This window comes from Leptinotarsa decemlineata, unplaced genomic scaffold, assembly GCF_025532065.1.
Source record: "Leptinotarsa decemlineata unplaced genomic scaffold, Ldec_3_MD MMD2_tig00027589_RagTag, whole genome shotgun sequence".
Taxonomy (NCBI): Eukaryota; Metazoa; Arthropoda; class Insecta; order Coleoptera; family Chrysomelidae; genus Leptinotarsa; species Leptinotarsa decemlineata.
In genome coordinates, this window is record NW_027412722.1 from 240,726 (window position 1) to 255,359 (window position 14,634).

Here is a 14,634-nt window from a genome sequence, read left to right on the forward strand (position 1 = left end):
AGCGTGGGAGATTGTTGTGTATTACATATATTTATATATTTGGTACACCCGTTATATCATTAGTCGGAATTATTATCAAGTTGTAAAATAGCTGTCAATTAAAAAGATCATAAAGAGAACTCACATATTCATTATAAAGTGGTATTAATACATGAATCAAATCAAATACTACTCATTCACAACCTTTTCATACCACTGATGTATTCTTGAGTCGGAAGTGGCGTCACTCTGCGAAAATTCAAAGTAGGTCCATTATAGGTCTGAATATCTTTCAATGAGTGTTTCATGATGATCAGATTTTGCAGGATGAATAATATTTGTGAAGTGGGAGTTTATTTGATTCAGATCTGATAAATCCGCGCGAAGGTTAGGGCTGTGTTTATTTCTCAAGTTTTCTTAGAGTACCCTTGATCAAACTGGAATTTCCGTTTCTCGAAACAAATTCTAAATAGGCTTTTTTTCACGTCGGATTGCTCCGGTGGTATAATTACGGAGTTCCTTATAGCTCATCCAGTCTCTATGAGACATGCACATCCCGAAATACTGATTCTGGTGTGAAATGATGGAGGCATGTTTCATCCATTGTCAAATATCGATGCCTAAATTCGGGTTTTTTTATGGCGGAACAGCTTCAAACACTGCTCAGAATCATCAATTCGTTATTTTTAGTCGATTGTGAGCTCGCGCTGCACCTATTTTGAACCGAGCTTTCGTATTCACAAATATTCACGCACGATATGTACAACACGTTCCTTCGATATCTTTAGGGCCTCAACTATCTCGATCAACTTCAATTTATGGTCATCCAAAATCATTTTGTGTACTTTTTTGATGTTTTCGTCGGTAATAGCCTCTGTTGTTCCAAATGTCATTGCCTTTATTTCATAAATATCAGGTTTTCTGGACCTATCCATTCCTCGCCAGAAAAAGTGCTGGGCTGAAAACTTGGTGGAACATGTATCGAATATCTGAGCAAAATGCGATTCGCTTCTGTCGAAATTTCCACAAAATTGATGTCAGATTTTGTATTAAGTCTGGACCTTGCAGAAGACGATCGTTAAGATTACCCCATTCGATTTTGCCGCTGCATCGAAGATCAGTCTCAATTTACCCTGTTTAGAGGGATTAGTTACCCCAAAGTGGGGTAAATACCAGGTTCTAGGACCACCTTTCTCTGCGTCAGTAATATCAAGCTGCCGAATGTAACCTTCTTCAAATATTCTTCAATTTTCTCGCCATAATCTTTCGCAAAACCTATATTCCTGTCAATTTTTCCCTCCATACATTTCAGAGGATTAAGTGCCACTACTTTACTATAGGTAGTGTTACATCATCATTCTTCCACAGGAGACCTATATCAAGGTGATTTTCAACTTGTTTAATGATATTTTCCATTATTTTAATGCTCTATCATATTCCTCAGATCTTCAATTTCTTCTGGACTCCTTATCCCAAAACTGTCAATTTTGAAAGAGTCCCTCACTGAATTGTGAATATCTTCATCAATTTGTTCTTGAGACTTAAGACAAACGTGAAATACTAAAGACGATTCATCAGCAACTTTTTCCGGAGGGGTATCTGCCATGTACTACCCATCCCGGTAAAGTTTTTGATACAAACGGTGCTTCCAGTAACCTTGGTAAATTTTCCCTGCAAAAGTTAAAGCATATTGCTCCTGACCCATAAAAATTGTTGGCCTTTCTTGATGTATGGACAGATTCTACTCAGGTATTCGACATCATTGGTTTGTCTTGGAAGTGAGAGTCTTCTCACAGTTCGAACTTCATTCATTTTGTATGTTTTTGAGTTCTCTTACATTGAAGATACCTTCATTTTTTGTAATATTGTTAAGCCACTGGTAGCAGAGTGACTCAACAATGTTCCGTCTAATCAGTCCTGCTGTGAATTTTTTGGATTCAAAGTTGAAATAAACCAGGAATCAAACGTTTCCAGTGAATATCTTATATTTCGGGATTAGAGAACAAAAACAAATATGAATAATTGAAAATCACTTTATTGTTTTTCAAAATATTCCACATGAAGATCTATACACTTTTGCATGCGTTTGAACCATTTGTCGAAGCACTTTTGCCACTCGGATTGAGGTATTTCCAAAACATGCATTCTGAATGCAGCAACCGCTTCTTCAGGTGTCGAAAAACGTTGACCTCTCTGTTTGTTTTTTACGTGGGGGAATAAAAAGAGGTCATTCGGTGCCAAGTCTGGACTATACGGCGGATGACTCATCAACTCGATGTTTTGGATGCTCAAAAATGCAGTTGTTTGAGCCGATGTGTGAGAACTCGCATTGTCGTTGTGAAAAGTGATCCGTCTTCGGCGGTTGGTTTTCCTGATTTCTTGGAAGACAACTGGCAAACAAATGGTTGTGTACCACTTAGAATTGACTGTTCTACGTTGTTCTAGTGGTACGGTTGCGACATGTCCAGTTTTTCCGAAAAAACAGGCGACCATTTGCTTGGAAGTGTTTCGTGCGCGAACAACTTTTGTTGGATTTGGTTCATCTTGAAACACCCATACAGTCGACTGCTGTTTACTTTCGGGATCATGCGTGTAAATCCACGATTCATCACCTGTCACGATGTCATAGAAGTGTTTCGAAGCACCGCGATCTATTTTTTAAGCATTTCCTTCGACCTATCGACACGAGGTTCGATTGTGTGGGATCCAACGCGAACAATTTTTTTGACAGTCAAATGTTTATGCAATATTGATTGTATGCTGGTCCCACTAATGCCTAAGGTTGTCTCAATCTCACGATAGGTCACATGACGATCTTGCAATATCAGTTCGCGCACAGCATCAATGGTTATCGGAACAACAACTGATTTTGGACGACCTTCACGAAATTCGTCTTGGACTGAACTACGACCACGATTGAATTCACCATACCATCGATAAACATTGATCCTTGTGGGGCTTCATCGCCAAAAATTGAATTAAGTTCATCCAAGCACTGTTTCTGAGTTAATCCACGTCGAAAATTGTAAAAAATAATGCACGAAAATGTTCACTATTTAATTCCATTTTTGGACCGAGATGAATCTTTTAAGTTACTGTAAACAACACAAATAACGCGCGTATGTCAAAATGTTCTGAGTACGTTTAAGCTCAAAATTGTCCAACTTTGCGATAGAGCTGTCAGTTGCCAAATTGCAACACTAGGGTTTCCAAATCCGGAAACATAAAAGGCAACCTATGTTATAACTTTTCAAAATTATTGTCGATGTCAGAATCGTCTTTTTTTATTATCAAATCATGATCAATTATTTCAACTACGTGAACAAAATTAATTTAAAGAAACAACAGCCTCTTTGGGGTGTCCACTGCGTGCATCATCCTGGGTGCCTATTTCACCTTGTTTAAACTTAGCAAACCAATTCTCAACGGATTAGTTTCCTGGTGCGAAGTCCGAGTATTGTTTATCAAGGACAACCTTGGCTTTAACAGTATTTTTTCAACCAAAAAATAATGCTTTATTAGTATACGAAATTCCTTTTTATCAATTTTCTTAAAAATAACAAAAGTTGTTTCACTCAAATTGTTCTATCCCACAAACTAATAGTCCGACAGCTGTGAAATGTGTACACGTGTCTTTTGAAGGTTAAGGTTAACTAAAAATCATATAGATTTAATGCTACTAGCGTCATATGTGTGTTAGCCAACGAACTTTCAAGCTCATCAGTTATGTCCCGTTTTTTTACCTTTGCTCCATACTGAAGTAACAAATGAACTACAGCTATGCTGGGATTCTCATTGCTGGCTAAATATTCCACCAACACAGGCCTTAATTGAGAATTTCTATCGAATTCGTCACTATAAACCTTCAAGTTTGGATCTGCACCGGCTTTGAGGAGCATCTGGAATAAAATAAATGAATAATTCAAGAACAGTTGGATAGAACTAGCCGATATTTTATTTAACTCCATATTTGTATAGCAAAACACATGTCGCGGCTTTTCTAGAGTGACAATCTTGTAGTGAATCGGTTATTAATTCAAGAACATATGAAACGAAAACTAATAGCAAAAAAAAATCAGTCTATACACACATTATACGTTTGCCTTCTAAGAATCATAATAAACGAAGTTAGATATGATTTAGTCCCAAATATATTCATAGTGATACAAGTTCTTCAAATTGAAAGGAATGTATTTTCAGAAGAAATAAGTTTTTGGGAAAAAATTTGCTGGGTTTCACTTCACCAACTTTATACAATGAATTGTGAGAAACTTCCAAAAGAAGGAAGAAAGCAATTAACTTCAAAATACACTTTTTGCAAAGATATGCAGAATGTATAGAAGTTTCAGACACAAACTGGAAGAGAAATCCCTCCCGAAACAACTACTCACTCATGAAATATGATACATGGCTGGGTTTGAATCAAATAATCGTCTTTACGTACTGTCACCATAGCATTAGCGGGTTTTTCTCATCCATAATATAATAATTAGCGAGAGGGTATTTTATGTTCCGCCCATGTTCCATGTTCCGATTTCAGGCAGTTCTTATTAGTTAGAATGACATAGGTCATGGTAGTGTTCAATTCTGGACATATTACGTTTGACATGAAATAGGTATGTGGTGAAGGAATAATGAAGATTTCTTATCTACAGCTTGGTGGGATTGAAAAGTGGATAGGCATTTTTTCTGAACTAAACGTAAGTATATACAACTATACAGGCCCAGAAATGGGTAATTTCACTCAGGATGCCAAAAAAAACACCGGCTTGTTCATGAAATAGTAAATGTATGCAATAGTAGCATAGTACTCCATATTCAATATATCGTAATTTAAAGGGGGATATTTTTAAAACAGACAAAGATGTGTAGATCTTGCAAAGAAGTAAAAAACTGAAATCACACGTAAGAAAAACTACTTTCGAAACAACAACTTTGCATTCCGTGCATTGTCATTGTTATTTTCATATAAAGATGTATTCTTGCAAATGAGACATATAGCTTCTAAAACGTTGATGAGGTTAGTGTCAGTATTCCGTGTTTCAGGAAAAGAGGTTTGCAGGAAGTCAACCTATTCACTTGGCACAAATACCGCACCGCTCGCTTTTGCAACAAAATACACTCTCAATTAGTTCATTATTACACGAACCCCAGAACTGGATTGCGTACCTCAAGTTTGACTCAATGAGAGCAAAAAAAACATGTTTTGCTGCAGCATAACCTAACTTTTTAGCTGTATTCCTAAGGGCAAAACATCCGGATGATAATTTTTCTGTTTAGCATGTTAATATGATTTGTGAATTTCAAATTGGTATCTATATTGTTGTCAGATAATATAGAGTCAGCACCTAATTCTGTATCCGGAAGAAGACATTTAAATGTAAGAAATTTTGTTTGATTGAAATTTGAACATAAAAAATGTGCATCGCACCACGACCTGATTTTTTGTAGGTCTCTCGTTACATTTTTTCGAAGCAAATTCACATTTTCAGAGTGCCATAGGATGATAGGGTCATCGGCAAATAAAGTGAAGGAACCAGATATATAGGAGGGTAATATCATTTATGTACAAAAGAAATAGATATGGACCTCAAACTGATCCTTGAGGTAGTTCCCCAACTAACTTTTAGTAATCCGGATGTTTGGTCAGTTTTAACCAGTTGAGAATCTTCCAAAGAAAGAAAGAAAGTCATTATTTCACAAATAAACTCTTCACAAAAGTGTGTAAATAATACAAAGAAGTAACTTTGAGGCACAAACTGGAAAAAATCCCCTTTCGTAACAACTACTCTCTCATAAACATTGAATTAGACGAAAGAAAAAATACTTTGATACAAAACTCAAATAAAAACCATCAAAAATTTCTATCTGGTCATTTATTCACACCACATATATTTTCAGATAAAAGTTTTTCGGGGAGAGTTATTTTAGAACTAAAACCGAAGTTTTCAGAAGCAAATGTACATGACTGGTAAAGGTATGTTCTACTATTCCTTAAATTTTTTTAGTAGCATTCAAGTTTACTTCATCGGTTGATAATAGGCTATCCAGTTTTGTATCTATTTTGTGTTTCAAAGTGAGGGGTTAATCCAGAAATACCTGAACATATGGCACCTCTATTCACAAATGATCACTGAAAATTGAAATAACAACATACCGTGATTATATCAAATCTACTGGGTATATTATCCGCACATGCTACGTGTAAAGGTGATCCTATTATGGGTGAACTGCAATTAACATTGGCACCTGAAAAGATAAGAGAAAAAAAGATTTAAGTTGCAGAACTATTCTTTATTTTCAAGAAAATATATGTTTCAATGATTCACTAATTTCTCCAAGCTTTAAGGTGTACATAATTTCATTATACCAACACCAACAAGTATAAAATAGAAAAAGGTCAAATGTAATTCCTAAATTCTAACTTGTTTCGGTTGTACTGATCATAATTTTCACACTTTGTCAGATATTGGAATGCATCTAATAGTCCACTATCATGTAACGTTCTCAAGTCCAAACAAAGGTCCTTTATACTCCAAAGTATGATAATTATTCTCTCTTGTGACGAGAGAAATATGATTTTTGAAATAAAATTTGAAATCATTAACTCACCAGATCGAATAAGCAGGTCAACTATTTGCGGATCTCCTTTGAGTATGGCCAAATCCAAAGGACTGGGTTTTCCAATGTCATATTCTTCATCGTAATTCAGTTTTGCTCCTTGTTTTATCATCAGATTCACTATTTCGTATTTTCCGGATAAAACAGCGTAGTGCAGAACCTGTAAAATATTGTCTCAAATGTGAAATTGGAGACCAACGTTTAAAATATTCATATTACATGCAGTCCATTGGAATGTAAAATTGTTTAGGCCTCAGGATGTGGAGTGTACTCCAGATCACTAAGCCAAAGTGGGAAATGGGAAAAAATACCAGCGTGGTACAAACAGAACTGGCTGGTATCTCAATCGCCACAAAAGAAATAACCAGAAAGGAATTCTGGCAAAAACATAACAATCTACACTGACAGCAGACAAACCCTATCAGCCTTGAAGAGACAACGTTATCCTAAGGTGGGTTAAAGGGCACGACAGGAGTAAAGGTAATCGCATTGCCGACTCTTTAGCCAAGGAAGTGGCTGGACTATGAATTTTAGGACCCAGTGGCACCTACAGCCTGATGACTTGGCCAATTGCGGAACTAGCCAAATGTTACACCCATGCTCAATCCATGCTTAATCTACGCTTAACAGTAGGATTTCTGACCGGCCACTGTCAACTAAGGAAACACCTCTTTAATATGGGGCTATTGGACACACCTCTATGCAGGATGTGTGAACAGGAAGATGAGACTGTCAGGCATGTCCTATGCAAGTGCCGGAAGTTATCGTCAATAAGAGAGTGTGTGTTCGGCGAGTCTTGGCCTACACCTGCCGATATAAAAGAGATGTATCCCAGTGATCTGTCCACCTTTCTGGAAAGGACAGGATGAACGAATGATCTACGAGGACAAATCCTTGGGAGGATGTACAATGGGTCACATGTGGCCTAAGTACTGTGGGCTTACACTCACCCTCCCCACTCTACAGATACAGAGACAGAGATAGGCCTTAGCGTGCGTTTTTCAGAGGACACAACTTCATTTTTTTAAGTGTAGGGGGGTTGGTATAAGCTTAAGTTCAAGTTTGTGAAGTCGCAACCCTTGTCCTCCGGCCGCCATCTTGGAAAAAGGGATGCAGGTGTTTTCGCGCTGTATCTAAAACCGTCCTCATGCCCATAATACTGTATGCCTGCACTGTCTGGGGCCAGTGCGCACAGACATACACGAAGCAGATACAGTCGTTTATAAACGCGAGCGTACAGGGCCGCCGTAAACGCGCCGTACTACATACCAAACTTTATAAAGCATCACAAGTTGCTGAGGTGTGTACAGTTTTCTGTTCGAAAGCGTGTTCCAAGCTTTGAGAAGCAGCCTTTGAAATTCATCGACATGATTGTGCCAGACATATTGGTCTCCATTTAACCCTAAAAACCTATCGAAGCAGAAAGCGCAATTGTCTGACCTGACATTGTTATATCGGTTCGGAGACTGTATTAGATCCTGATCACAGCCTGGAATCGAAGAAAATGAAAAAAAGATGGAAAACAACTTTTTAAATATATAGTTATGTTCAATATCATCTCGCCTAGAAATTGTCCGTGGATTAGGCCTACTGGAGATACCACATAAAAAAATGCGTCTTAGACTCTAAATCATAGGTGGTGAGAAAAAGAGTTGATAATGAATTAATAATAACATATGATTCTTAAGAAAATGATGAATTATATGAATAAATAAATATAAATAGAAACAAAACGTAATGGTTTGTTTTTATCGTATTCCTGTATTCAAAAACCGGTCAATTCGGAGCGCTGTAAACCTTGATAAAGTAATTAAACACATTCGTGGTGAACATTATTCGTTGAAGAACCATCTATAAGATCGCTCTGATGTTATTGTATTGTAAAATGACAAAAAAAGTTATAACGCCGAAAGAAAATTTGTTGAAAATTTTTAAGTTATTTTTGTTTATAATTTTTTTATTTTCCATTTTACGATAAAAGTAAAAACGAAAAATTGTAGAAGATTGAAATTGAATTGTCTCATAAAATTTTCTGTAGGATTACTAGTTCACGAGATACAGCCCCCCATGCCCCTCCCGGGTTGAGTGCCTGAAGTAGGAGCTTCCCCCCCAATTATTTAGCGAGGAGAACCTACTACCCCACTCCATCCATCCCCGCTCACCGAGCGGTCCTCAATTACTGATGGGCACTTCAGCAAGATTGACATCCGACCTCTTTTGGTCGAAAGTCAGCCTTTAGGTGCTATTCTTTCGCGATCGGTAAAAATTGTTTTGTCATGACTATTCCTAACTGAATTTTTGTATGGGGCCCCCAAAAACTAACCGGCGGCTATTGTTATTAATGTCGGGCGTTCCTCATGAGTCTAAGGATTCTAGAATCGCGGTCGATTTGTTCTGCGGTGAATTGTTAAAAGAAAATCTGATTAGTTATGCTTACGGAGTCGCCTTACGGCGACTCGTGGGGGCGGTCTTTGTTCTGCTTTGTCGGACTTGGTGTTTGTCCCTTTTCGGAACCTGGGGTCATCCATGTTCAACGCATCGTGTAGATCGCGTAGCGTATATATATATATATATATATATATATATATATATATATATATATATATATATATATATATATATATATATATATATACACATAGACTTGGACCTGGACACGCAATATGTGGACGTGTATATGAGAAACACGCAGAGAGCGTGTTCGATAGAATCAGATCGCACAACAACCCAACGCTACGCGATCTACACGATGCGTTGAACATGGATGACCCCAGGTTCCGAGAAAGGGACAAACATCCAAGTCCGACAAAGCAGAACCAAAGACCGCCCCCACGAGTCGCCGTAAGGCGACTCCGGTAAGCATAACTAATCAGATTTTCTTTTACAAGTTCACCGCAGAACAAATCGACCGCGATTCTAGAATCCTTAGACTCACTGAGGAACGCCCGACATTAATAACAATAGCCGCCGGTTAGTTTTTGGGGGCCCCCATACAAAAATTCAGTTAGGAATAGTCATGACAAAACAATTTTACCGATCGCGAAAGAATAGCACCTAAAGGCTGACTTTCGACCAAAAGAGGTCAGATGTCAATCTTGCTGAAGTGCCCATCAGTAAGTTGAGGACCGCTCGGTGAGCGGGGGTGAATGGAGTGGGGTAGTTAGGTTCTCCTCGCTAAATAAATGGGGGGGGAAGCTCCTACTTCAGGGCACTCAATCCGGGAGGGGCATGGGGGGCGCGTTGTATCTCGTGAACTAGTAATCCTACAGAAAATTTTATGAGACAATTCAATTTCAATCGTCTACAACTTTTCGCGTTCACTTTTATCGTAAAACGGAAAATAAAAAAATATAAACAAAAATAACTTAAAAATTTTTCAACAAATTTTCTTTCGGCCGTTATAACTTTTTTTGGTCATTTTACAATAAAATAACATCAGAGCGATCTTATAGATGGTTCTTCAACGAATAATGTTCACTACGAATGTGGTTTCATTACTTTATCAAGGTTTTACAGCGCTCCGAAGTTGACCGGGTTCTTGAATACAGGAATACGATAAAAACAAACCATTACGCTTTGTTTTCTATTTTATATTTATTTATTCATATAATCCATCATTTTCTTAAGAATCATATGTTATTATTAATTCATTATCGATTTTTTTTCCCACCACCTATGAGGTAGAGTCTGAAGACGCATTTTTTTATGTGGTATCTCCAGTAGGCCTAATCCACGGACAATTTCTAGGCGAGATGATATTGAACATAACTATATATTTAAAAAGTTGTTTTCCTTTTTTTTCATTTTCTTCGATTGTCCAGGCTGTGGATCAGGATCTAATACAGTCTCCGAACCGGATATAATAATGACAGGTCAGACAATTCCGCTTTCTGCTTCGATAAGTTTGTTAGGGGTTAAAATGGAGACCAATATGTCTTGGCACAATCATGTCGATGGAATTTCAAAGGACTGCTTCTCAAAAGCTTGGAACACGCTTTCGAACCAGAAAACTGTACACACCTCAGCAACTTGTGATGCTTATGAATCAATCAGCCAGTGTACTTATGAGCACTTTCTTTGGTGTAGTATTAATTACTGGATTTTTTCCCAACCAAATCGTTCAAGTAATCATCTTCAAAAGTTTTAATCTTCCTCTGAGATGTTGCTGGTGATTCGAAACACGTGTCGAGGTGAAAAATAACGATTTGGTGTTGGAAAAAAACTCCAGTAATATTCTTCTTTGGAGTATTGTTCTCATGTATGAAGCTCTGCAACATACCTGAGGATGCTGGATTTCATCCAGAAAACAGCCATCCCTGTGGAGACGATAACATCACGTGCAACCTTGATAGTCTGGAACATCGTATCTTCTATAGATACTTTCACGGGAAGTGTTCAAGTGACTTTGCACAGTTGATTCCACCAAGAGCGGTACATATCAGAAATACTCGACGGACTGGCTGCTCATCGTTTTGAAGTTCAACTCAGTACACCTCGTACTTCACTGTGAGTCGCTCTGTGAGCGCTCAAGGATTTTCTGTAGTGCTTGTGTTTTGTCCTTAAAAAAAGTACTTTCAGTTATTTTTGTTTATAATTTTTTTTTAATTTCCATTTTACGATAAATAGTAATAGAAATAAAGTTATAGACAATTCAGCTTGCTACAAATAATGTTTCTTAAAATTTTCTGTTCGCTAGTTTATGAGAAAACCCTTTGTATCCCTTTTTTCAAGATGTCGGCAGGAGGACAAGGGTTTTGTGACCCTTCCTACACGTCCTCTGAAAAACGCAACCTTTAATGTGTATTTTCAATGAACTATAATGATGCAGTAGGATTTACTAAAGAGCTTTGTTTATTTGACTCCAAACATGTCAATATTTGAAGATACTTTGGTAGTCTATTAACTCACCGTTCTGTAATCATGTCTCTCGTCGGCGATTGCATTAACATCTGCGCCATATTTCAATAAAAGTAGCACAGCTTCCATTCCCTGTAAATAAATATGAAAATAGAATAACAGTAACCATCATAAAAAATTCCACGAAACATATATTTTAAAAGTATAGATGTATAACACATTTATATAGGTAGATCTAGATTGTCAACGAAAGAAGACTTTGATCCAGACACAGAAATTACAGAAATCAAATATAAAAAAAAACTTGAATTTAATATTGCAATTATATTTTGATTCTTTTTCAATTTGTCTTTGTACCAGTTTATGTGTTTGTTTGTAAGTATTTACATTTCACGAAAAAAGATCAATTAATATCCATCAAACTTTTTTTTGCTGCATCCACTACCTAAATCCTTTAACCACTGCTTCGTAGTCAGTAATATAATAACTAACACATACAGTAAGCGCCAAACGTGACGGCGAGCCCGCCCCAATGCGCACAAACTCATTTTCAATGTAACCACCACTAGAGCTCTTGCAAGACATACAAATGCTCTATACAGGGGCGTATCATTATTTATCTTCAATGCAATTCTTAGGACTGCATATAGACAGTACTGAGTTTCAACAGTCATATTCAAAATGTTTGTCAAAAGTTGAACTCAGTGTTGTATTCAATAAGAGGTATTGGTCAGTATATTGACACAAATGTAAACCGAATGGTATATCATTAAAATTTTGAATCTGTTTGTATTTTTTATGGAGGTACTAGAAATGCAGAGCAAATTTTAATTTTACAGAAGACAGCCTTAAGAACTATGCTGAAACTAAACTCAAGAGAATCATTTAGAGGCAAATTCAGTAGTATTAAAATACTTACATTTATAGGAGTATATATACAGAAACTCTTATTATTTCTTTTTAGAAAAAAACATCTTTTTAAAAATAGTCTACCACAAAATGTATATAACACTAGAAATGTTGACTATGTATACCCAAAACAGTGACTAACTGTTACAGAAAGGAGCCCTTTCTATCAAAGCATGAAAATGTTCAACAAACTCCCCACCAGCATTAAACAAATAAATGAACTTGATGAATTCAAAAAGGGAATTCATAAGATTCTAATGAATATAGAACTTTATACTATTGCTGAATACCTCAGCCATACTGTCTGACATAATCCATTTCACTCGTGACGTTATTTCTTTTTTGTATCTTTTTACTATTATTCTTCAGAAATAAAGATATTTATTATTATTAATATTAATGCTGTTGGCGTTTGGCATTGTCTGAATAATTTGTGTTGTTTCTGATAAAATGACATCGCCTAACAAAAAACAGTCATCCAGAGTGTATCATTATATAGCATTTTAATTAACTATACCACTACCTATAATACTAAATAAAATATGGAAAGAAATTGCAAAAGAAGCCATGTTCCATTTGCTACCCTAATTAAAACTAATTATAGGTATGTACGACACTGGCCGGCAAGGGGCTATCGTAATCCAATAGTATTTTTGTTGGGAGAGTCTATACCTAAGCGATGTTTGGTGCATGCTATAAACTGATTGATTTTTTTTATATTCCAAAACACGGTAAATACAATTTGTGTTATGTTCAAGGTGGTGAGGATTATTCAATTCTAGCTGGTATCTTTAGTATTTCATAACATGCACTACATTTTGGTCTGTTTCCCGTATTAAAAGATAAAAGTGAATAAAATGAGAATGTCCAACGAGGAGGCGACTCGTGCTTTTCTAAAGAGGTTTTTTGGTGAGTTAATTTTGTCAGGGATGTTTTGGATGTTCTCAAATATCCTCTGACTCAGCAACACATCGCTGTTTATCCATTTCATCTGCTACCTTTGCAATATTATCAGCAGTTTCATTATTAGTAACAATTTTTTTATGTGAAACATCTATAGTCGCACGTAAAACCGATTTTTTAGACCACCAAAATCCTATGGAACTGTATATTTTTCTGACTCATTTCATCAGTTGATGATTTGTTGTTGTGGTTTACAAAAGTGTTTCATCTTTGTTCATTTTTTATCATCAGGGCAAAAATAATTGATTTATTGATAGTAATAATACCATTCCTCCTTATACTACTACGTCAAATAGTTTTAAAATGCAAACAAGCTAATCTAACATTCAACAGAACATACCTGCGGTTGCCTAACAGCCTTCATCAATGGAGTCAGTCCGGATCTATCCCTACTATCAGGATGGGCCCCAAACGTCAACAGCAGTTCCAGAAATTCCAGATCCGTCACTAGATTAATTTCGGCCCCAAAGAAGTACCTTTTATTCGGGTCGGCCCCGTGTTCGAGCAGCATTTTTGCGATATCCATATGTTTGTTACGGATAGCCAATCTGAGGGGTTCGTCACATTGAGTAGTCCGAGGAAAGTCTTCATCCGTATTGGGTCTGTAATCAACTTTAGCTCCGGATGCTAGTAGAAGGCGAACTACTTCTGTGTATCTGCGGAAACAAAAGGTGGATATATTTTGAATACAGTTTCAGTCACAAAACATATTCACAATGAAATATAAACGGAAATAGTTCGACTATTGATCATTGGCGAAACTAGGGGAGTCTAGGGTGGGTCTAGCCCCCCTGGAGCAACGGTTAGCTCCCTTAAAACCAATCTATGAAAGAAATTCATGGTTACTAGCACAATAATAAAACTACATAATATTATAGTGTACCACTTGCGGAACTCAAACTGTCCCACCAAATCAATCATAAAACAGAACAAATATTCCGGCCGAAAATATGAAACTTGGGTTCCCAATGTTTTTCCGCCATCAACATGTATAAAATATTTTTCTAGCTAAAAATATTCCACTTATTTCCAAAAACACTCACCCATGCTCAGCAGATAAATGAAGAGGACTGTAACCACATTCGTCTGTTGCATTAACATCACCACCTCTTGTCAATAACAGCTGAGTTGCCTCGTAGTACCTTTGCCAAACTGCATAGTGTAGTGGCATTAGTCCTTGAGTAACAGGTTCGTTAACCTAGAAATAAATCATTACTACAGTTTACCCTTCGTCCTAAATTACACTCTAGGTTGATGTCAAATTTTCATATTCAAGTAAGATTCTATTGGGAGATTTTCTCTTAT

The 14,634-nt window shown here is 36.8% G+C and overlaps 1 protein-coding gene across 2 annotated transcripts in view; it reads right to left on the reverse strand.

The window, feature by feature from the left end:
- LOC111501921 (uncharacterized) overlaps nt 1-14,634 on the reverse strand; it is a 42,680-nt gene that overhangs the window by 11,934 nt on the left and 16,112 nt on the right. For both annotated transcript variants that reach the window (XM_023155853.2, XM_023155852.2), the window contains exons 3-8: nt 14,373-14,527; nt 13,670-13,985; nt 11,509-11,589; nt 6,592-6,760; nt 6,137-6,228; nt 3,723-3,878 (exon numbers count right to left, since the gene is read on the reverse strand). In XM_023155853.2, the coding sequence (XP_023011621.1) occupies nt 3,723-3,878; nt 6,137-6,228; nt 6,592-6,760; nt 11,509-11,589; nt 13,670-13,985; nt 14,373-14,527 (969 nt within the window). The remainder of the gene's footprint in view (nt 1-3,722; nt 3,879-6,136; nt 6,229-6,591; nt 6,761-11,508; nt 11,590-13,669; nt 13,986-14,372; nt 14,528-14,634) is intronic.